Source organism: Elaeis guineensis, chromosome 4, assembly GCF_000442705.2.
Source record: "Elaeis guineensis isolate ETL-2024a chromosome 4, EG11, whole genome shotgun sequence".
Classification (NCBI taxonomy): domain Eukaryota; kingdom Viridiplantae; phylum Streptophyta; class Magnoliopsida; order Arecales; family Arecaceae; genus Elaeis; species Elaeis guineensis.
In genome coordinates this window covers 4,185,146-4,211,322 of record NC_025996.2, presented here as the reverse complement: position 1 = coordinate 4,211,322, position 26,177 = coordinate 4,185,146, and the positions used below count along the sequence as shown (strand labels likewise).

Below are 26,177 nucleotides of genomic sequence, written 5' to 3'. Positions count from 1 at the left end.
TTCCAACACAAATTCCTCACTTGAGCATTGAAAAATAATTTAGATCACAGCCATCGATTGCAGATTTTATAAATATATCATAAATGTTTTTGTTGTAGTTGATTGGGATATTTCAATACCAAGTTTTATTTCCTTTGATAGAATATCAGAAAAATAATTTTTGTTTTAATTTAAATACTTTGTAATGTAGTATTAATTTAATTTAAAAAATGAAAGAGATGTATAAATAGATATTTCTTGATAGGAATTCATCTTAAAATGAATTAAGAATTGACCAAAAATCTTACTTACCATCATGGAATAATTGAAAAAAAATACATGAAAAAAGATGTTATTTCTCAGAGATATTTGAAAAAAATGGTATGATAAATGGATGATTAACATGATCCCCGCAAAAATCATCCAAATTTTTATATCAAAGTTTTATATATCGATACATTTTTATTATTTATGATGTTCTTGAACATATAAATATATATTTTAACATTGAAATTTGTGAGATTGATAATGATTATGATCTGAATTCAATTTTTTTTTGAATGAAAACTCATATTCAGTTGATATGAAAACTCATTATCGGTTGACATTCTCTTAATATTATTTAAAACTATAATAATTCTATATTAGTCATAAATTGTTATAGTTTTACTTACGAAGAGATCATTAAATGCTTGACTCAAATTATAGAACCAACACGAATGAAAACATTTTGAGCTGGATCCACGTCATGCTTGACCCGGACCCTACCTGAATGATTTGTTGAGTCTAGAATATTTGTCGTGGGCTCATCCTAACCAACGAATTAGCAAATAGATTGGATTCGGATCCGAAATAAAGGCATGATCATGAGGTCGAGTCAAGTCATCAGTCAAGCATGACTCAACCATTTGCAGCCCCATCCAAATTATCATATGTATTAAACTTAGACAGGAGTCCAGCTTAGCCGAGCTATGGAGTCATTAGATGATTGTTGCAACCATTAGATCAATTGATCGGACCAAGTTATTTTTATAAATATCCTCAAGAATAAAATAAATAACAAACATATATATTAAAGAAAATAATATCTATTAGCATTGGTTTTTTTTTTCAAATTTTTTAATGCTACTCTTCAAATCATATTGATCTACATTCTACATGACACCTTTGTTGCAATATAAATAAAAATAATTGAAAATATAATTTTCTAAAAATTATATATATTTCAAAAAATATAGAGAATTTATTGATATCTTTAATTGCTCTTGACTATAAAGTTTCAATACATTAAATGAATAAATGATGTATATTTCCATTTTTCAATTTCCAAGAAATATCACAACCTTCTTAAAACAACTAAATTTATAAGATGAAATATTTATTAAATTAATATATTTATGCATTTGAAGTTGTGTTTTCATAGTTAGAACTTTCAGTTATGCTTGTGGTAGTGCTAAACCCGATTTGGCCCCACATGTTAAAGAGATGAGAGAAAGAAGAGAGAATAGAAAAAAGATGGTAGGAAAATGGCCCGGGGAAGAGAGAACAGAGAGAAACGGTCAAGGGATGTATGTTTCTATGAAGGGTCTATTTGGATGATTGAACCGAAGATTTTATAGGATTCATGAGTTCAGCTAGTACAACTACCAAAAATATTGGATTATAAGTTGAGGTAGACTTATATTCAAAAATATCTAGGATTGGCTTTTGAATAGACTGGACCGAATCTCAGAGAAAAAGATATGCTTGTAATCCAATGTTTTACGTGGTTGTCCCGGCTTAACCCAGGAGTTCTATAGGACTTGGACCAAATCATCTAAATAGGCCCTAAAAGGTATGAGAATATATTAGGGTTCTAACCCAAGAGTTCTATAGGACTTGGACCTAATCAACTAAATAGGCCCTAAAAAGATATGCTTGTAATTCAATGTTTTTCATGATTGTCCTGGCTTAACCCAGGAGTTTTATAGGACTTGGACCTAATCATCTAAATAGGCCCTAAAAGGTATGAGAATATATTAGGGGTCTAATTCTTTTCTCTTGCCTCCCAAAATTGTCATTCTAAATAAACAAAATTTCCTTCTCTAATTACAGAAAAATCATCTTATACTATTGCTTTATTTAGTGAAGGGGTAAAGAATCCAGCCTTGTAACTCAAAATATGATAATGGATGGGGTAACGCCAGAGAAATTCATATAGATAAAAAGAACTTTAACATATAAGAGTATAACTTGTATTTATATAAAAAGAGAAATTATATCCTACACCACGTATACTACTTCACTGATGCACCATACCAACAAACTATGATGAGCAGAAAAGAATGACAATGGCAATCCGAGACAGGTGCATGATAAATGAGATTCAATGGAATAGAGATACTTGATTGGCATGGTGCACCATCAGGTAGTGCACGTGATCTAGGATATAATTTCTCATTTGAGAGTCCTTGAATGCTAGGTGACTTACTATTTTAAGTTGGCCAAGAATTTAAAAAGAGGGTTGATTCCCTTTGAGCACTTCATCAATTTCCTCTCGTGCTTTGTCTTGCCACACAGTATGCATACCCAAGAGCATGAAAGCCCAGGACAACGCAATGGATATGGTCTCATTACCAGCAGTGGAGGCATTCATCCTCAATTTGCCTTTGAGTCAGGGCTGACGAGAGTAAAAACCTAAGAAAGTCATTTTCCTGCTCATCTTTGCTCAAATAGCGGCTCTTGATCAGCTCTTTGATTAATTTGTCTGCCTCTTTTCTCAACCAAGTGCACTTGGAAGTCAGGGGATTAGGGATAAACCTGTGTTCATAAACCATTAAAAAATTAGTACTCCAGGATCTCTATGTTCTTCTACAATAGATAAAGCTCTTCTCTATGTTCTGCATCATTCAAGTTATCTCATACTTTTCATGCATCACTGAAATTTTCTTTTCATTTCTACATGTTTGTCAGGAGTTTGAAGAAGGATCAGACTAGAGATCCTACTTCCAAGCCAAAAGACTACCCCTAAAACAAGAGAACATACAAAAAATGGTGGACTTCTCAAATCATCTTTCTGAATTAGCACACAACCGCTATGATGATGTGAAGCACTTTTTGTTGCATACATAGATATGTACAGACACATGCTTATACTCACACACACACACACACACGCGTGCACACGCATACACACATACATACATGTACATCAAATTCCAACAAATCTACTTCATAATATTTTACTTAATATATGGAATGTCTGATAAGAGAATTTTCTTTTTTCAGATTCTGAGGGGTTAATCCGCACCTTTACCCTCTATATCTGTCCCATCCCTCGAGGGTTCTCCTCAACAGGAATCAAACCCCGGCCCCCTTGCTCAAGTGGCAAGGAGATATAGCAAGCGATCTTGTCACGCCCCCGATCCGAGATTTGAATCGAGGGTCATGGCAATCGCCGCATACTCATAGAAAACTCTTTCCATAAGCATGCAAGGCATCTTATCATGCAATCCTAAAACAATAGCGGAATAATTATTCAATAATTTAAATCCAAAAACATAACGATCTAAATTTCTTCTTTAATATCTCAATAAATTCAACAACAATTCAAAGGCTTTACATCAAATTCAATAAGCCTTTCAACCTAAAATAAAAGTATGAAGATTCCGCTTCTGATCACTCTTCCATTTATATCTTGTATCATCTTAATTTCTCAACATCTGTAAAAACAGTAAAATAAGAGGTAATGAGCTAGACAGCCCAGTAAGCAATGATCACTTCTCAACAGATTTCATCAGGCATTTAAGTAAATAATCATTTATAGAAAATAAGTATATAGAGTTCATCAATTCGAAATCAATTTCAATTATGCAACATAATTCATGCCAATTTCATTTCTTTTTCGAAAATTCAAGTTTCTTTCGAGATTTCAATTTCTTTTATTCTTAAATTCTTTTCGTCAACCATGAGCTATGACCACACTTTTCCTGTGGCAGGGTCATAACACCGTGTATCTGCTTGCGGTGAGCTGCGAATCATCTGGCAGCAAAGTCCTTCGGAACCACTGGTCTCTCTGGCGGTTTGTCGCTGGTCTCTCTGACGACATGTCGCTGGTCTCGCTGGCGACATAAATCCTCAGGACAATCAATTGCCAACGTATATGCTCCCATTGACGGGGTCCTTTACATAGTTAGGTTATCAATTTATAATATTTCTTATATCATAAGTCTTCATAAATCATATTTCATATTCTAATTTCGATAATAAAACATATAATCATGTAGTATCGAAATCAATCAATATAATGCATCATGAAATCAATATGTTCAATCATGCTTCATCATAACATTTCAAATAAGATATTTTCATAATAAAATACCATTCATCCAATTCATGTATCGTTTCACAAATCATGTCAGAAAAATACATTATAATTTACCGATAAATCTAGAAAAAAATGAAACATTACTTACCTCGAACGTATTCCAATAAATCCACATAATTCTTTAATTTTCTTTCAAAAATTCTGTTCGTAGATCATATCGCGATATCCCATGATCAAACATCCACAATCATATACAGAATCAATTTCAATAATTAGAAAAAAAATATGAATACCATATTTCAACGGTTTAGATTGGATCCGATCATCTAATTTCATCTAATCAAAATCTAATTATGACCTAAATGATCCAAAGTTTGACTATCAGATCAAATCGGATTCGAAGTGATAGGACCGAGATTTCTTCATCAATTTCATAAAATCAAGTGGAGAGAGAAAATCAGAGGAGAGAGAATTCATGAGGTACAATTCGAATTGATCAGGTGACACAATCCAACATTACGATGGGTCCAATATCTCGATTGGTGAAATCAACGTGATCAAATCAAGTCATGGCTAGATCGAAATCATGGATGATCAAATCTAAAGATTCATGGTCTGATTAAGATGGGTGCCAGTACGCTGTCTGACAATCATGGATCAGGATTCTTCATTAGAATCAGATCAAGACTATTAAAAGAAATTTCTTCATTCACTAACCTTTTTTTTAGAGAGAAAATCAATCAAGAGAGAAAATTCTAGAGAGAGAAAATTCATCTTGAACTCCTCAGACGATGATTCAATAAATTTGATCGATCAGATCAAATCATGCTAAGATTATCATGTGGATAATTTAATAAAATTATAGAAATTAAAATCTTAAAAATACCTAATCTGATCAAAGTGGGTGTCGGTATACCGTCCGACGATCACAGATCAAAAATCTATCACGAAGATCATTTAAATTCATCATCATTCTTCTCAAAATTCTAGAAATCTTAGGAGAGAGAAATAATCTAGAGGGAAGATTCTAGAGAGAGAAAGTAGAGAGAGAAAGTCCAATTCTAGAGAGAGAAAATACTAGTTCAAGTTGAAGGGAGAGAGGAAAGAGAGAGAAACTCTCTTTCTCATATTTTATTATTTATATCATTATTTATTAATTAATTTATTTTATTTTTTCTTTCTTCTTTTCTTTCTTTCTCCTTTTTTTTTTCTTTTTCCTTCACCGAAGAGAGAGGAGAAAATTCTATTTATTATTATTACATTATTATTATATTATTATTTTTTCTTTTCTTTTTTTTTCTTTTCCTTCTTTTTCTTTTCTTTTTCTTTTCTTTTCCTTCTTCTTCTTCTTTTCTTCTTCTTTTCCCATGCTTCCTTTGGCCGAAACAGGGGATCTTTAATCTCCTCATTGGTTGGCCGGCCGGCGGCGCAGCCGACGTGGGGCGGCCGTCGGCAGGAAGGAAGGCGATCCGGCGGCAAGAGGGGGACCAAACCGGTGGTCGGCGGTGACCATCGACGACGGAAAAACGGCAAAAAGAAAGATTTCTTCCGCAACAAAATCCGACGACTCCGGTCATCGGCGAGCGTGCATATCGGCACGGGAAGGAAGGGGAGGAGGCTTACCTCCGTCGCCGGCGAAGCTTTTTCGGCGAGAAATTGGACGGCACAGGGACGGTCTTCCGCGGTGGATTTTCCGGCGATTGCCGCCGATTGAGCTTAGGATTTTCGATGGAAAAGAGAGAGGAGAGATCTCCTCCTTAAATAAGGCCGAAGGGAGCTCGTCTCCGACTCCGATTGGGAGCCGGCGAGAGGAGGGAGAAGACTCTCGGGATCTCCTCCTTAAATAGGGCCGAAGGGAGCTCGTCTCCGACTCCGATTGGGAGCCGGCGAGAGGAGGAAGAAGACTCCCTTCGGGAGTCTTCTCCCCTGTTTTTCTATTTTTTTTTTTTTTTTTTGGGGCTTTGTTACATGGGCTGAGATTTTTATTCAGGCTGGGCCACCACAGATCTATTGTTTAACAAGAGAAATAACTGATGGATAAAAGATACTTTTAATCATAGAGATGTTACATATAAGCGATCTCTCAAAAGAATACAAGATACACATGCATATATTGATGTTAATTAGTATGCAAATGTGTGCAGAAGGCGCATGATTTCAATATATGTTGTTACCTTGAACCAGGGATACAAGCAATCCTCAATACTTTAGAGGTCACATCTTGTAGTTTCACCTGCAAATGGCCTATTCGCTTGCCTAGCTCCGCACTCTTTCCAAATATAATAATGGCAGCAATATTTTCGGCGAGTTCTTCAAGTTCATGCTGCACGTCAACTTCCCAATCATTTAGTTTGATGAAGTTGGACCACCTGTCTACCATCTTGTGTGTTGCTTTTGCAATAATCTGTGACATACCCTGGATAATGTCGTTGTAAAAAATGAGCTAGACGAATAAGATTGGTATTCTGCAAGAACTAAAAAGAAATACTAGAGGTAAATTTTATGGAAGATGATGAACCATCATTAAGATGATTACAATGGCTAGCACACATAACTTTGAGAGAATCCATCTCATTGATCATAATCTACGCATGTTGAAACATATATATTGAATATTAGTAGATTTCAATACTTAAATCATACAAAATATAGCATCGCATCATATTTAGCATTCAATTTTGCACCCACTTGATGCACAGATTAAAAATTATGAAAATATATGATTTTTCAATTCTAAGTATTTTTAATGATATAAATCATGATCAAGAGTATGGATCCATACTCTATTGTCAATTTTGAACTCAAGATGAATAGGTACCCTATCCTTTCAAACCTGTGGCCTTCAGGTCACAATGGAATGACCTTATTTATAAGATTTTGACATCAATAACTCTAAGAAATGTCAGCTTGATAACCGATACAACTCGGTTGATGAATTCAAAATCAGAGTACTCACCATATTTTATACTCCAAAAGGGAACGTACGGGAAGATGCGTTCAGCCATGTAGCGGTGGGATTTGCTCTCACTCGGCAGTGGCAGAGGTGGTGAACGTTTATCCTGGCGATGGATTTGGGCAATCTCCATAAGGTTCCCCAAAAGGGACTTGTACCCGGGGCCTCTGATTCCTTGGTCATGGAAATGCTTTTGGATCCTCAGAGGATTCCACCAGACCACAAAGAGAGCCCTGGAGAGCATGATGCATAACATAAAAAAGCCAAAGGAAAGATAGGCCGAGTTAACCAAGTCCATCCTTACGCTCCTCGACTAGTTCCGCGTGGGGAGTCACGTCCATGGAAACCCCATATTTATAGGAATCCCGCGCAAGTGGAAATTCCCGTTTTAACCCACTCATAACCTATCACGTGATATTTTTGCACCACTCTTTTTTTTCCTCCCCACTTGGAAATTCTGGTGGCAATTTATGATTTGGTCCGATAATCTGACCCATGAACAACCCACGTACAGTTTTTGTGATGAATATTCTAATCTGGTGGAGGATTGTGAGTATCCTATTATTCATTGCAAGCATGTACAGTTGTTTTGGCAGCATCCGAGGAGTATGTACCGATTGACCTTTGATTCTAACTCGTTGCCGGTATTGATAGATCACCTATCTAATGTCTTGAGAGCGATGGAATAGAGGTCAATCCTGATACATGCTGCTTGATTGCTTTGGTGGGCTCAAAATAAATATATTTTTAATAATAATCAAATGATGATTGCACAACTTATGTGCAAGCTAATGATTTTTGTTAAAGATTTTGATTTTGTACAAATTCAATAGTTACAAACCCCATCTCAATACTGGGACAGCCAATAGCGAAGATATCCTTGTTTGCATTAACATCTTTTTATATCTTGGTTGCCCCCTTCTATTGAGATTTTAAAAATCAATTTTGATGCATCTATTGTTCGTAACAAAGCAGCTGCAGGCTATATCATTAGAGATCATGACGTATTAATACTTCGAGCCGGAGGTAAACTTCTCTCTCATTTGTCTCTCTTATGCTGAATTAATGGCTGCATGGATTGGTGTTAGAATTGCGGTTGAGGAGCTTCATGCTACTCGCATTTGGTTGGAGGGGGACTTTGCCACCGTGGTATCTTGGTTGAAAGATTCTTCTTTAAAATTGGTTAATCATCTTCCTTATATTAGAGATTTTCAGCTATGGAATTCATATGTGAATTTTTATGCAATCTCTCATATTTTTAGAGAAGGGAATCAGATGGCAGATTTCATGGCTAATAGGGCTTTACAAGGGGACTTTATGTGAGCTTATGATGAAATTTTGGATCATCACGTTATATATTTACTACAAGCAGATGCTTATGGGATTTCTTACAATCGTTAAAATAGGAATTATTAACTATGTTATGTCTAGGATTGCCTCATTTTTATATGATTTTCATTCACAGGAAATAACTGTTTCTCTTTTAATGCAGAAAAGGATAATACGGAGGCTATATCCTAAATGCAACACTGCCCATAAAATGCTCCGAATGAGTATGAGCAGCTGTATGATAAGAAGCGGGTTGTACTCATATGGGTGGATGCATGACGGTGGATGTTTCACTCAAAAACGATCTTTAATGGACAGCAGAGGTAATCAGATAGAGGACGAAAGCTCAGGTATAAAATTAAGTGTGCTCAAAAGAAGGCAATATAGGAGCAAATTATTGAGAGCTTATAAAGAAGTTCAGGTGGAGAAAGGAATAATAAGGAAACAAGGAAGGAAGCAAGGAAAAGTAAAACAAAGAGTAAAAGTAGGAAAGAGATTCATCACTTTGGTTATTCAAGATCATTCTCCTGCTACTTCAACACATGTGATCTCACAAGTCTATACAACATATTCAAATAGTCTATGCTTCATGCTTCAGCGGCCTGTTCACCAGTTTTGGTGCCTCCATCGAATTTCATACTCTGTCAACCTACCTGTATATGAAACTGTGCAGAATCATTTTGTATACCCACAAACTTGCTGTTCAGTCATACTATATACAATTGCAAAAGAGAAAAGAACAAAAACAGAAAAGAAAATTGAAAAAGAAAAAATGAAAAACGGACATGGAAAAAAAGAAAAAAAAAGAAAAAGAAAGATGAGATACAAAAGAAACAGGAAAAAATACAAAACAAAATGTTATTACTAACATTATTATGGTTTTTCTTGCAGGTGGCAATATTGTATATTAGAATATGGATGTTATTAATATGCCTGCTTCACACTGTCACTTCCTTTAACACTCAAGATATTCATGTTTACAACCTTTGGAAAGATCAAGGTGGTTTGGTTTCCTTTTGGGTTCATTCCTGCTATTTGATCTTTGGGAATTCTTCAGTTCGAGGTGCTATGTGTACATACTGTTGCTTGCTTCAAGATCAATATCCTGTAGCTTTGGTACATTGGATTACACAAGCCTCTTCAAAATTTTCATATGGCTTATGGTTCATGCTGCATACGTTCTTTCATCAGTTTGGATGGCTTCACCGAATTATATCTCATATCAAGCTCTTAATACATGATCTGTGCAGCATTATTTTGTCTATTATGGTTCCTATGTTTCAGTGGACATCAAGATTTTGTAGTTGGCATACCATATACCATTGCAAAAGAAAAAAGAATACAAGCACAAAAGAAAATTCAAAAGAACAAAAAAGGAAAAAAAAAGAAACAAAAAGAAGGAAAAAGAATGACGAGATACGAAAGAAATAGGAAAAAATGCATAACAAAATTTTACTACTAACATTTTTTTGGACTTTCTTGTGGGTGACATTGCATCATACTATGATATGGTTGTTACTAATATGCCGGTTTCAACCTGTTATTTCCGTTAACTTTCAAGCTATTCATATTTACATTGGGTGTGGTCAGAGCAGCTACTTTGCTTTGTTTTCTTTATCTTTGCATTGCTTTCAAATGAGTGTTCTTTGTTCCAAGGGGATTGCTGGTTTCAAGCCATGGTGGGTGGTGTGCCATCAGATACTTCGCCACTCTGTTTTGAGACTACCCATTACTGTTTGCTGGATTGTTGTTTTTGCCTATTTGTTACAAAACCAGGGTCAGATACTTAACAGGGGATTGCAGTTCACTGAGTTAAATGGTTCCTAGGTTCATATTCCAATGTTTTATGTCAATCTGTTCGCCATACATCTCTTCAATATGATTACTCTCTCTGAATCATACATACGAAGCTCAAATCATTGTGCTACAGGCTGATATTTTTGTTGGGATGGACCTGATTACTGACTTCTTCCTTTTTAGCTATCCTGGGTTCCCACAGGTTTATGTCCTTTCTTTTATACTGTTTATTGTTGTAATACCAGTGTTGTTACAACCGCTTAGAAGTCCCTGTCAGGTATCTAGGCGCTTGGTTTGCAACTCTGTCGTACTTGGCAGGCTTTTTGTATCTGGACTTGTCTACTCTTTACTGCAAATAAATAGTTTCATACCTTTCTACCAAAAAAAAAAAAAAAACAACCCATGTTAGGACCAATAATCTGACCCATGAACAGCCACAGCAACCAAGTAATATTATATAGAATTAAGAATTAATTAGCAAATTTATTTAGATGAATGAATATGAATTCCTTTTAAGCGCCGACCTGGAAAGTCTTGATTTTTCCCCCCTTCTGGGGAGTTTCATTGGATTTTTTTTTTTTTTTTTTTGATAAAAGAGTTCCATTAGAAATGATGATATTCTTGTTCATTAATACATGAATGGTCAGCTGCAATATCTTCCACTAAATGGTTAGTTTTGTTCCCTTATAAAGCTTGAAGGTATAATACCGGTTAAGTTTGATAGCTTGCACCTGAGGCTATCAATTACCAGACTAAGGATTTTTAAAAGAATCCAAATTCTCTGGGATGTGATTTTTGCACTGTAAAGTGTAGTACCAATATAGATAGCTGCCATATCATCTATCTTGGATATGAATGGTTCTTCTTTCTCACCATGATATATTGTTATTACACTAACGATGCCTCTTCGTATTCTAGGAATGAATAAGAGCATTTTTTAGATGAATGTTGTGGCAGTTGTCTATGATGGTACCATATTCTATGATGTAAAAGTTGCACAATAGAAGATCTAAATTTTTTTTTAAATGTTATTAATTAAAAAGAATATATCAAGGGGATCCGTACCCATCAGATTTGTGAAACTTTTTTTATCTTGATTTCATGGGCTACTCTCGTACCAGAATGGTGTGACCGCCCACTTATATCAAAAAAAAAATATCATTAATTAACAATGGATATGATTTGCGACCATCATGGACTATTATAAAAATAATGGTCATGAGCAAACTAAAATATTAAAGTGTAGGCTAAAGATTTTTCTCTTTTTTCTTCTCAAAAAAAAATTTAAATTACTTTAAATATAAAAATTTTATGGGGCAATAAAACTTACATGAAGATGAAGCCATCGAAACTGTTTAGGATCTTCAAATCAGTCTATTGTCTAATCAACCTGTAATCTACAATCATAAGAGAATCAAGCTAGATGTACTCCTCGCTGTTGTCGAGCAGCACCTTGATTTTTCAATCCCTACTTTGAGTATATTTGATAGAGAGGATCTCACAAACTCTCGAATGAGTTAGAGATTAAGTCTGTAGAGGTATTCTTTTATAATATCTCATCCATCAGAGAAAGTATTTAAATCACAATAACTGAAAGATGGATGTTATCTATGATAAAATTAATAAATATTTTTTATTATTTTATTAAAGATTTATCTTTAGTTAGAGTCCAGATCAATCTAAAATATGAAAAATAAATTCTGATATGTATGTTAGTGCGAGCCACATCTAGATGTATTTAATCAGATAAATTATAATATTCTTCCACTTGACCCAACCTAACACAAACATCTTTGTTTTAATTATTTAAAGTATTTCAAAATTTTTTAATAAAATATTATTTGGATTTTATAATTGAAAACTGATGTTTGTGTTAGGTTGGGCCAAGTGGCCACCTTGATGAGCGGAGGGCACGTCGTCGACCCTCTTCTTCTTCCTTTAATATTTATTTATTTATTTATCCAAACACTAATTCAAACCCAAAAATAAATCACAAGTCTTTTAAAATAAATAAAAATATAAATCCTTTATGGACTTCAGAAATAGATCTAGATCATAATGACTCCGATCATAAGCAATTGACCAAGGTGGCTGGTCAAACCTACATCCATGAAATCTTTACATGGATATAAATGCTTCAATCTTCAAGCCAAATAACCTATACGGCTCTAATACTAAAATATAAGGACTTTATGAGGTAATAAAATTTACAAAAAGATGAAAACATCGAAATCGAAACCATCAAAACCATTCGAGATCTTAAAATCAACTTATTATCGAATTAGCCTGCAACTTGCAACCATAAGAGAATCAAGTTGGATGTGCTCTTCGCTGTTGTCAAGCAACACTTTAATTTTTCAATCCCTACATTGAGTATAGCCGATTGAAAAGATCTCACAAGCTCTCGGATGAGTTAAAAATCAAGTCCATAGAGGTATGTTTTTATAACATGCCGCATCCATCAGAGATAGTATCTGAATGGATCGCAATGACTAGAAGATGGACGTTATCCATGATAGTTGTGTAGAGCTCAATTTTATCAAACCATCAAATATATCTCTATCACTTTATTGAAGATTTATCTTTAGTCAAGTTCCAGATCAATCTAAAATATGTAAAATAAATCTCGATGCGTGTTAGTGTATACCACATTTGGATGGATTTAATTAGATAAATTATAAATTTTAAAAACACTAAATCTTTAAGGAATTTTTATTTTTATCCTAAACTTTGATTTGTTGCCATCAGGTCCTTTAATTTTCAAAATGTTGCAATTTTTCTTTAGATTGATACTTCCATCTAGTTGCCATGATATAAGTAGTCATATGCTATCATATGACGCTAGAGGAAGTGCGGCAGAAAGCTACTGGTGCAAACTAGGCTATTTTTCACTATTTTCATCCTTCTTTCGGCTAGGTTTTATAGTTCATTTTTTGATCTATTTTTCTCCTTCCTTTAGTCGATGAGCAATAATGATTGGCAAATTTGTTCTCTATTTCAGCAACTAAGATAAAATAATTGGCTTGTATCTCTTAGATTTTCTTATTTTGATCATATATTTCTTGAATTTTTCCCATTATCCATTAGTTTTGTTGGCTAGCATCACTCATCCAACTTGAAAAAAAATAAATTAATAGTAATGTGAGCATTATCAATGTAGAATTTCAATATGTAACTAAAAGTGGTCCCAAAGCCTGTATTACCATTTTTATGAGGCCCCAAACCCTCTATTGTTATAGGAAACATGGTCTTAAATATTTCTTTTTGTTTGATTATGACTTCATTTGTTGTATATGTTGGGTAAATGTCTGGCCAGGATACCACCTTCTAAGATCTTTTCAGTACCATGCGATGCAGCAGGAAGAAAGAAGAAACAAAATAAAAGAAAAACAATCAAAATACGTGGATCAGTCACAAAAGGGCTCGCCTCCACGGGACATGCAAACTTTACTATGAAAAAAAAAATTTACAAGAGGAGACCTCACCCTCAACCCTTGTACACCCAGTTCTCTCTCACCTGAAGTTCTCCTCACAAAAGCTCTCTCTCTCTTAAAAACCCCCTGAACCCTTGAAATGCCTGGCGACCGCTGTCTAGGAGCCTCTTGCTCCTTCACTCTCAGCGCTTCCGTCTCTCTCTTCTCTTGGGTTCCGTACGGGCTTCGTACGGCGCAAATCCGAACCACACCCCTCTCTGTTACTGATCAGCCCTATTTAAAGGGCTTAAAACTTGATTAGAGAAGGATTAGGAGTCCTAAACAAAACCAGATAACCCCTGGACCGTTGGATCAAGACCGGGAGCCACCCACGCCCTCAGATCGTGCTCCGGTCCACGGAATAATATCGTGGACCGCGAGAAATGCGTGGGAAACGCCCACGCGGTCCACAGGCCCAGTCGTGGACAGCCCGATCCACGGTGGACCAGTGCAAAGGGCCAGCAGGCCGCTGGCCTGGGCCGGCCCGCTCCCGCGCGTGCCTGGGCCGCGCGCCAGGCTGGGCCGCGCGCCCGCCTGGGCCGCCCGCCCGCGTGGGTCGAGCATCCCGCGCGGGCCTGGGTCGCGCGTCCTGTGCGCCACCGCCTGCGGCCGCGCCGCCGCCACCCGCCGCCGGTCATCGGCGGTCCTCCGCCACCTCGAATCTCATGCCGACTTCAAAAGCTCGTATCTCCTCCATGCGAGCTCCGTTTCAGGTGATCTTGGTCTCGTTGGACTCCATTTTTCACCACGAATCTCGTTGTGGGCTCAATGTAGGCTGAATCTCGAAGCGTCAAATCCTAACAATCTCCACCTCGACTCGATATTCGACCACTTTCAAACTCCGAAAGCTTCTGGATCTCCTCGCCCCCATGCCTTGGGGCAATCGCCTGCTGATCATGGATGGGCAAACATGGGAGTCGAGCCAGGCTGCTCAATCCCATCTCCGTCGTATGCTGTGCTCTTCCTGACCTGAGACCTGCTCGCGGCATCATCCTGCGGCGATAGGAATCTCACCTTGCAACATCACCTCTCGTCCTCCCGAGTCTCCTGTCTCGTGCCCGATCCGCCTCCTGGAGCTCCACCTCGCTCTGGGCTCCGCCTGGCTCCCGAAGCTCCACCTCGCACTGGGCTCCCTGCCATGTAATAATGTCCTCTGCTCCCTTTCTTTCCTTCCAGCACAATCCTATCGCCGCGTAGCACCCACAGGATTCCTCCACCAGCTACCATCCTGTAGCCTCTCGAATCCAGTCTTCTAAGTGAGATAAGATTTCGTCTGAAATCGGATATGTATCGGACCTCCCCCAATCTCCTCACTGCACCATCATGTGTCCTCCAGCTGACCGTCCTAATGCCTCTGATCGCACAGCTCGATCCATCCGGCAGATATACAATGCCCTCACTGTTCTCCAGGGAGTCAAACTGCTCCTCTCTGCAACATACATGATAGGAGCATGCAGAATCTAATATCCACTGTTGGAAAGAAGTAGATACGTTGTCAGATATCTCCAGGACATCTCCATCTAAATCGCTGCCGGCCGTCGCTACAGCAGCCACCGTCTGATTTTTAAGTTGAGGGCAATCTTTGGCTAGATGCCCCAACTCCTCACATCGGTAACACCTAGTTTTGCTCAAGTCCCTCCTGGACTTAGACCGCCCTCGTTGCGATCTCCTGTCGCTCCATCTACCGCCTCCTGCTCTTCTAGAAGCCACCTGAGCTGAGCTACCGCCACCTGAGCTCGAAGCTGGGTTCTCCCTCCTGAGAACCTCATTCTGGAGTATCGTCACAGTGACCTCGTCTATCTTGATAGTGCTCTTCCCCACTAGAAGAGCAGTCACCAAGGACTCGTACGAAGGGGGAAGCGACGCCAGCAAAACCAGCACCCTGGTCTTCTCCTCAACGTTCTCGCCAACGCTGAGGAGGTCGGTGAGGATCTTCCGGAAGTGACTCAAATGCTCCTGCACGCTCTGTCCCTCAGTCATTCACAGTTGGTAAAACTGCCTCCAGAGGAAAAGAGTGTTGGTGAGAGACTTCGCCATGTACAACTCCTCGAGCTTCGACCACAGCACCGTCGGGGAAGTCTCGCTTAGCACATGGATCACCACCTCATCCACCAAGTACATGCGGATGGTACTCACCGTCTGCATCTGTAGCCGTTTCCAATCCTGCACCTCCATAGTGGTTGGCTTCTCATCGCATAAGAGAGCATCGATCAACCCCTGTTGGATGAGCACGTCCTTCACTCTTGCCTGCCACAAGGAGAAATTGCTCTTACCATCGAACTTGTTGATCTCCATCTTGATTGTTCTTGTCTTCTCCATCTTCAGTCTTGCTCACCACCACTGCAATCTGCGTCCTTGTACCATCTTGCTCTGATACCACTTGTTGGGTGGATGTCTGGCCAAGACACCACCTCCCAAGATCTTTTCAGTACCACGCAATGCAGCAGGAAGAAAGAAGAAATAAAATAAAAAAAAATAATCAAAATACGTGGATCAGCTACAAAAGGGCTCGCCTCCACGGGGCATGCAAACTTCACTATGAAAAAAAAAATTTACAAGAGGAGACCTTACCCTCAACCCTTGTACACCCAATTCTCTCTCACCTGAAGTTCCTCTCACAAAAGCTCTCTCTCTTTTGAAGACCCCCTGAACCCCTGAAGTGCCTGGCGACCGCTGTCCAAGAGCCTCTTGCTCCTTCTCTCTCAGCGCTTTCGCCTCTCTCTTCTCTTGGGTTCCGTACGGGCTTCGTACGACGCAAATCCGAACCACACCCCTCTCTGTTACCGATCAAGGGCTTAAAACTTGATTAGAGAAGGATTAGGAGTCCTAAACAAAGCCAGATAACCCCTGGACCGTCGGATCAAGACCGGGAGCCATCCATACCCTCAGATTGCACTCCGATCTATGGAATAGTACCGTGGACCGCGAGAAATGCATGAAAAACGTCCATGCAGTCCACAGACCCAGCCGTGGACCGCCTGGTCCACGGTGGACCGATGCAAAGGGCCAGCAGGCCGCTGGCCTGGGCCGGCCCGCTCTCGCACGTGGGCCTGCGCGTGCCTGGGCCGCGCGCCCGCGTGGGTCGCACGTCCCGCGCGCCACCGCCTGTGGCCGCGCCGCTGCCGCCCGCCGCCGGTCGCTGGCGGTCCTCCACCGCCTCGAATCTCGTGCCGACTTCAAAAGCTCGTATCTCCTCCATCCGAGCTCCGTTTCAGGTGATCTTGGTCTCGTTGGACTCTTTTTTTCGCCGCAAATCTCGCTGTGGGCTGAATCTCGAGGTGTCAAGTCCTAACAGTATACATTGCACTATTTGAGGAGATTATTATTTTATATGCCATGTAAAATGGATGGTCTCACTCTAGCTATGCATCATGATGGTAAATTTGCCGACAAGGATAGATATATTGGCTATTTTGGAGAGAAATATAGTATTTTATGACATTCGAGATATAAAAAATATATTTTGTGAGAGGTTAAATAATAGAATATCTATTCAGAATGATACTCAAGAAAAGAATGCTGTTTGAAGATAATTAGCTTAAAGAAATAACAAAATTAGTATTAGATATATTGAGGTATTTTGATATCTATATAGAATATTGCACAGAGGTGGTTGATGAAATTATGGATATTTCATTTATTGATGTTGTAAGTGATTTTCATCTAATGATCTTAGATCATATTTGGCTAAGCTTCTAAAGTGTTAGAAAGTATTTTCTGATCCTCTAAAAATATTTTTGAATGGAATAGTGATGTTTAATAAAAAATCATGAAATTATTTTGATTTTACCAAAAAACTGAAAAGATCTACGTGAGAAAAGTTTCATTTTAAAACTTCTCCAGAAGTGCTTTCTGGTTAATGTTGGAAAGCTGTTTTGATTTAAATAATTTTTTAATGACTGAAATATCCATTAATAAATCTTATAATTATATCTTATATCATATTGTATTATATTATTATACTACAAATATAATATAGTATAATAATAAATTAATATTATAATATATTATAAATATGTAACATAATCTACTATAGCATTATTATATTATAAAAATATAATTTGATATAATAATATTTAATAATAATATAATATTATTATATTATAATAATATAATATAATCTATTATATTATAATTTATTATTAGATTATAATCCATTATAATAATATATTATTATAATATTATATTATATTATTACATTATATGATAATAATATTATACAATAAAATAATATATTAAATTTAATAATATTTATATTATAAATATATAATATAATCTATATTATAATAATATAATATAATTATAATAATATAATATATTATATTATATTATATTATATTATATTTTAATCTATTATTAGATTAGATTAGAGTTAAAATATTATATTACATTATAAATTATATTATAATTAGTATAATAATAATATATTGTATTACAATATTATGTTACATTATATGATAAGAATATTATATAATGTAATAATATCTTAATATATAATATTATATTATATTATATTATATTATTTTCCACCATACAATATCATGCAATATCTTTTATCATTATTTTATCATATCAAAAATATTTTTTTATTTTAGTTATCAAATACAGATTAAAATTTTAAAATATTTTATAAATATAATTATCAAATAATAAATAGTTTTTTTGTAAAAAAATTATTTCTAAAAATTTTATTCCTTAGAAACTACAGCAATCATCTAATGACCTTAATCATTGAATTGCCCAGTGAAGTGACGTTGGGGATAAACTGTCCAACTAGTTGCGGACGGTTATTCATTCAGTCAGATCTGGGGGAGATTGTGGATCAACGGTTGCCACGACATCCTCCCTCTCCTACGTGTTTCATCACGATCATCCTCACCGTGCCTTTGATGAAAGGGTAAAGGTGTCCCATTCTCTTCTTTTCCTAGCCTCCCTCCATTTTTATAAAAATGCCCTATCACAATCGCAATTATGGACAGCAGCGCGCCTGGAGAAGTGGCCTCAAGAGGTCGTTGGGCGAGGTTTAAATAACAGCTGCTATAATATTATAATCATCACTGCAACTGAGTCTCCCTAACCCGGTATGTTAATAATAGTCATTATAACAGGTTGTTTACATATTACAAGTCCATCACGTAACAAATAGCAATTATTATTTTTGTTTGTAACCGTTTCTCCAAATAAAAGATTATTTTTTGTCTATCAGTTTTCTTTCAAATTTAATTAAGCGGTCTAAAAAATATAATATTTAATTAAATAAATAGCAATGGGGAAAGCAATGTTATTTTTCCATACTTAAAAGGTTGAATGGCTTCCACGATAATCATTCTTTTAATATTAAAAATCGAAAGTCCAGATTATAGAGAAAATAATTTTTATTATAGCTGTCAGTATTAATCCAACTCATAAATTTGAGGTCATATGCTGGAGTTGGTTTACCAGTATATTACCAAATTAGGATTTAAGTTGCATCTTACCCACGAAAGATGCATTAACGTTGTTTCGCAATGCCGGCCATTTCCATACAAATTTTAGAACATTCTGAATTTTTTTGTTTATTTGATTGTATAGATCTCAAAGTGACTATTATGCAATTCAATGATGAATTCGTGCGAAGAAAGATGAATCTATTTTTTGCATGAAAAACACAATTTCTATCCGCTAAACCAATATTTAGAGGTCTAATGGGAGAGGTTTGTATCTTTCATGGAAAGGAAGGGTCCCCCTTCGTTCGAGTCCACCATTGGATCATCAATCATATAGGTTTTAAAACGATCCAAACTACATTTATCTACCTCACATATTTCAAAGCAATCCGTGGATGGTCCAACAATGAATTTGAGTGAAGGAAAGGTAATCCTTCTTTCGTACGAAAGATGCAATCCATTCCGGAGCCTTGTATACTTTTCTTGCGTGCTTAACAAAAGCCAACATTTTCTAATTTGCATATATTTTCTTTTGGCGAGATAGAACATGTATAAGTTATGGCTGGCCTAGAACATATGTCTCTTTGAGGTAAAATGGCAGCCAGCAAGGTTCACGCTCGAAGGGCTTTATCCCAGACCATCGAGATAGTAGATGTGTCATCATTTGAGCGGACCTCGAGGAGTCAAAATATCTGGGACTCCCCTTTCTCTCTTGTATCATCCCGAATGGTTTTTATCACTTAGAAGGTCCCATCTCCGATTTTTTTCAAGATCAACTTTGACGGCAGTATGATTGGTGGTAGTAGTGGTGCTAGATTTATTACCAGGGACTCTAACTCTAGGTTCATTGCGGTAAGTTGGGTATGTTTATTTGGAACCATCATTCTCGAAATAGAGCTATGAGCCGCTTGAGAGGGCATCTCCTTTGTGAGGCTGGTTCTCAAGGCTGATTGGCTGGTGGTGAAAGGAGACTCGTGACGGTAGTAGATTGGATTCAGAGGCAAAGGGAAGGAAGGTAGCTATAGCCTCTAACCCACTGGTCTGAGATATTTGGAGTTTGTCGGTAGGGTGAGCCTCCATGGACCTTAAACACATTTGTCACAAGGCAAACAATGCCATCGACTGGGTGCTAGTTATATTGTCAATCATTCTGGAGGAGACAATTGGACTGATGTGTCTGTTTTGCCGGTATCCTTTTTAAACATCTTTTTTTCTGATTTTTTGGATTATATTCATACTCATATTTGATTTTTTCTGAACATTTAACTATCCTTCTATTCAAGGTGAAGCATTTGAATGTGATTTTAAAGACTTGGAGCAAGCATACTTAGGAGTATTTGAGCAGAGACATGAATAGAAGAAGCTGGTTTCCATTCAAATTCTATAGACCTGCCACATCTAGACCTTGCCCTGACTTCCTTGGTGGAAGACATTTCTCTTGCCCAATGCACGGGCAATAATAGCATAGGATGGTCAAATGCTCTTTCTTGTTGGGATAAGGATGCCTTTTCACTCTGCCATCACTCTGGGAAAGTGATCGACCCAATTATACTAAAGATCTGAAACTTGGGATGAGATTTTCACTTCAAATTTTAAAGATACTTCAACAATGTCCTCATCAACAACCCAACCTAGAGTTGACATCAAGGACAGTTGACTGGTCCAAATAGTCATCCAAACCAGTTCACTAATTAGATGAAGAATACGCTTATTTGATTGAGGGCATCACAGAACTGGAAATCCTCCTAATCCCAGGAACTGAGAAGTTATAATCCAGGAAATTATAAAGCTTATTAGGTGGTATTTTGCTATTGTAATAGCCATCATTTGCTGGAACAATCATTGTTGCAAATTTCAATATCATTTTCCTTGTAGCCATCATTAGATGTGTTTATCTCGAGACGAACAGCGCCTCCGATTGGATTGCTCATTATATTGCCAATCACTCTGGAGGATATAGCTGGACTGATGTATCTGTTTTATTGATGTCCTTTTTGAATATTTTTTTTTAAATTTTTTTAGATTATATTCATAGTTGTATGGTATGAATACTCTAATTTACCCAATAACAACAACAATAATAATAATAATGATTTTAAAAAAAAAAAGAAAAACTCAAAACTAGATAAGAGAGTAGACATAAAATGTCCAGCAATAAATCATTGAAAAGGCACTAAAGCATCTAATCTCCTCATTGATCACTTGACTGGTTATAGGTTGCTATTACTATTTAAATGCTCCATCTTGTGGAGTCCTCTATAGAACAAAAATCATATGATTTTTGTTCTCATCTATATCAGCAAGAGCTAGATTCCACGTTCCCACATCATTGCTTTTATTAACTACCAAAAAACTTGAATACTTTTATCGTGGACTGCGGTCATAAATCTTCTGCGGTCTAAACTTATCAAACAAGGGCCCACGCTGTAGCAGAGGTACAGCTTAAACAAGCACTTCTTAATCTAATTATTAATAAATAGGATGTTGTCACCGTTGGATGGATGCCGTCAATCTTTTAGTGAGATGTCTGTTTACTCGTTTTACCGTATCTCCTCTTAGTTATGGGATGTACAGTTCATGTATTTATCTTCTATGTTTTATGCTTGTTATCAGAGTGTACTCCTATGTTACAATCACACTGAAATATCACCTATGAAGCAGTTACTTCTTTTGTTTATTAAAATAAAAAAATAAGAAACAGATATTTCATAAAAACAATTCAAAGTACAAATATTGCTAAATCAGAAAATTATAAATTTTCTTTTAACTTTGCAAGGCAAGAATTTCTTTTCTCAACCTTCCCATGCAGCGAGAGTACTCCACTTGTAATCTTTTATTTTGATGAAAATCTCTACGTCCCATCACTTTCCTTCTCTGCTGGGATATTTTACTTGGCCTTTCAGCTACCAATGGAGTTGCTCCTCCTCCGACTCCGAAAAAAAAAAAAAAAAAAAAAGAGACACAACGGTCAAAGCCAAATGGTTGTGTGATCTCGCCGCCTTATAATCAAAAAAAAAAAAAAAAAGCACCACGGAGAACATAAAAAATTTGATATAAAGTATATTATCTTATGTGATTGATCCATATACCCATCACTTTTTTAACGTGCATTTAATATCCATCATTCTTTCTTATAAAAATTTTGAATGATGAAAATATCTTTGCTCTTTTAAAAAATATGACATCTTATGTTTATATTATGACATCTTGCGTGTAGGAAATCATAATTTTGACACAGGATATCATAATATATCATAGAATATCATAATTTTTTTCAAAGAACAAAAATATTTTTATCATTCAAAATTTTTAAATAAAAAAATAGAACTACAAGCATTAAATGTGTGTTAGAAAGTGGTTGAACAAAAATGCTCCTTCTATTTTATAACGTCTTATGTCATATTATGACATCCTGAATCATATTATGACATTCTGCATTCAGAAAGTCATAATTTGATACAGCATATCATAATATGTCATAGGATGTCATAATTTTTTGGATCATATTATGATATCCTATGTATAGAGAGTCATAATATGTTACACGATGTCATAATTTTTTTTTAAATATTAAGAATATTTTTGCCATACAAAATTTCGAAAAGAAAGAATGAAACTGTAGATATTAAATGTATATTAGAAAGCAGTGGCTACGTGGACCAATCACATAAAGTGGTGCGTTCTATGTCAAATTTTCTACACCGCTCGCGATGTATCAAAGATCTTTTTAAAAAAAAAACTGATAAAAAAATTAATAACAAAAATTTTTATTTTGGTAGAGATTGATAGGGACTGTGCACCAAAAGATAGTGTAATGCCCCACGATCGGAAAAATAGAATATGGCTTTGTATCATAGCTCCACATCCACTATTAAAAAGTGATACTACAGGGATTTATTAGCATGAGTTGGTCTGCCACCTAACAGCTTAAGCTTTTTGAACCGTTAAGTTCGTGACCAGCATTATTAGTCACGTGGACGGAAGCACCATGAGTCATTTAAATAGGTAGCTTTCTCTTGAAATATTCTTTAAGATGATTTGCAGAATTTTTAATGGATATATTTTTAAGAATAAGATACTCATAGGCTTGAAATATAAGTGTTCATCTTCATGCTGGATTTCACTCCTCTATTGTATGACTTAGCGGAGGAAAGTTAGAGGTGGGTATGGCTAGGTCACAAGAGCAATGGCATTGTCCTCCATCCATCCAATCATGATCGAAGCAGAGGCAAACATCCCAACTGTGTGTGTGTGTGTGTGTGAGAGAGAGAGAGAGAGTCATTTTGTGAGAAGAGAAGGAATGTATTCTTTTAAATAAAGGTTAGAGGGCCTATCATGCATTTCATTGGATATGAAATAAATAAAAAAAATTAAAAATTAAAAAAAAAAAAAAGCAAGGAAAAGAAGCAGGAAACCCCAAACAATTTAGCAAGTCCAGGCACCACCAACAACATCAAAGCAATCCCATTGATATGTATTTTCTCTCTTTTCTTAAATGGATATTGTTGCGGCCAATCCCCCCGTCGCCCGATCGCCGGTGTCACGCATCTGCAAGAAAAGTCCTTACAGACCGGAGATGCCTCCGACGGAGACCCTCCGATGGTCAAGTCAGAGAGGAGACTAGACAACAGTGAAAAATCAGGGGCTCAGCGGGAGAGAGAGAGAGCTCAAGAGCTTAGAGGCGCTTCAGAGAGCTTGAGAAAGCTTGCTTAAACTTGAGAAAACTTACCAAGACTGTTGCCTTACCCCGTTTTATAGTAGGATGCAGTATGGTCCCGTCATTAATGATGCAAACAACTGGAGAGTTGTCAAATCACCGGAGACTGTCAAATCGCCGTGAGCTGTTAAGTCATTGGGATTAATCCATGTCCTTGGCAAGACAATGTCCCAGGACGGCCATACCGCATGTCCCTGACAGGACAACTGCCCATAGCGATCGTATGGCGTTTGGGTGGACTGGCCGACTATATATCGGTAATCGGCTGCCGGGACATCGGGTGATGACCCGGAGACACCGTCGGCTAGTCTGGTGCCTTGCGGAGGTCGGGCGTCGGCTGCCACCCCCAATAGTGAGTCGATGATTTGGGCTCGACCGTTTGGCCGGTCGGGAACAATATGAGTCTGTTCGGCCGACATATCTTCGGTCGGATATCATCGGTAATCATCATCGGCAATCATCGTCGGCAGTCATCGTCGGAGTCGTCTATCGGTCTGATCGGTAGAGTCGGGCGTCGGTCGGACCGGTCCGAGGGTAAGTCGGCATATAGAGGTCAGTCGGTATATCCCAACAGTTGCCCCCCTCCCCCACTCCTGAGTCAGATGTCGTGTTGGCCTGCGTTTCCACGTGGGCGACGACTTCGGATGAAAGGAGTGGTTTCCATCACGTCATGCTTCTACTCTGACGACCGTACCAACGAACGATCCGGTGTCAGACGTCCCATTGGGAACACGAACCGCCGTCTCCTTGGGAACATGAACCGCCGTCCCCTTGGAAATGTGAACCGCCATCTCCTTGGGAATGCAAACCACCATTGGTTAATTAATTCTGAGACGTGGTTTTTCTGCCACGTGTTAAGGGGCTATTGGGCCGGAACCGTTCACGTGGATGGAGGTGACGTGGATCGATTTGGGGACAAGTGCGTCAAACCGTCAGTCCGAGGAAGGGCCCAGGCGCTGCCACGTGTCGACATTCGGGAAACCCTCATTTGGCGTGCTTTCATCTCGACCGTCGAAGAGCCTTATATATATGCGGCCACTTACATCCAAAACTTTACTTTCTGCTGCAAATCTGCTCCTGGCGCTGAGGCCCTGTCGAATTGTCCCCCAGTTCCAGATAGTTGCTTCCGTCCTCTTCCTTTGAAAGCTCTTTCCGAAGTTCTTTCCATTCTTGTCTCCTTGCATCCCTTTTCCTTTGGCATTTTTCTCTGTGTTCTCCTTTTTGGGGCTAGCGCTATGGCTAGAACCTCTCCATGAGGAAGTCAGTCGGGGAACCTGACCGACGATTTTCGATCGACCCCTGAGGTGGAGGTATCTTCACTTTCGGAGGCAAACGTCGAACGGCTCAGGGAGCAGTACGGTATCTCAGAGCAGTTCGAACTCTTCGCCCCTGGAGCTGAGGGTCGGGTTAACAACCCGCCTCCGGGCCAGGTGGCCTTTTATGTCGAGGACCTTCGGACAGGTCTTCGCTTCCCGATTCCAAAGTTCGTCCGGAACGTCTTGGATTATTACGGGCTTTGCCCGATGCAACTGGCGCCGAACTCAGTTCGGTTGATAATCAGTTTTGCTCTGTTGTGTCAGCTTTTGCCGACCTATCTTCGTATCTCTCTCTTCCGGGCATTCTTCATCCTCCGACCCCATCCGAAAGTCTGAGGGTGGTGGTTCTTCAATCTCCAAAAGGGTCTTTCGTTCATTACCGGTCTTCCATCGTCGATCCACGGATGGAAGAACCAATTTTTTTTTACTTTCTCTTCGCTACCTTGGGGGTTTCCTTTCCACTGGGGTGACCCTCGGACTCAACCGAACGAAAACAATCGGGTGGAGGCTGGAGACTGAGAGGATTTTCATCGACTGAAGGATGTGTCGGTGCCGAAGCAGAGGGAGCTCATCACCGAGCAAGCTCTGTACGACGCTGACCTGAGTTCGATTTTCTATCTAGGTATAGTTCGATCTGTCGGCCGTTTTTTATCTTTTTTATCTGTCTTCAGACTTGTGCTAATCCTTTGTTGAAATTGCAGGCATGCCATCGAGAGTGAGGCTGACAGATACCGACATTCAACAACATGCGGTGAGGAAGAGACCGGTGCCTGGGGTCGGACCTTCGCGGCCTCCCAAGAGGCCTCAAATATCATCGCCGACCGATATTGCGACGGTGGCAGCGCAGCCCGACACCGAATGTGCGTCGAACTACGAGCTGG

General features: G+C 38.0%; 1 protein-coding gene across 1 annotated transcript; it reads right to left on the bottom strand.

Moving 5' to 3' along the window:
* Positions 1-2,591: 2,591 nt before the first annotated feature.
* Positions 2,592-7,536, bottom strand: LOC140857003 (cytochrome P450 734A1-like). Its single transcript, XM_073255207.1, has 3 exons — positions 7,177-7,536; positions 6,460-6,701; positions 2,592-2,778 (listed from the first exon to the last, which is right to left on the bottom strand). The coding sequence occupies exons 1-3, from the start codon at positions 7,534-7,536 to the stop codon at positions 2,592-2,594; spliced, it is 789 nt and encodes a 262-aa protein (XP_073111308.1).
* Positions 7,537-26,177: the final 18,641 nt, after the last annotated feature.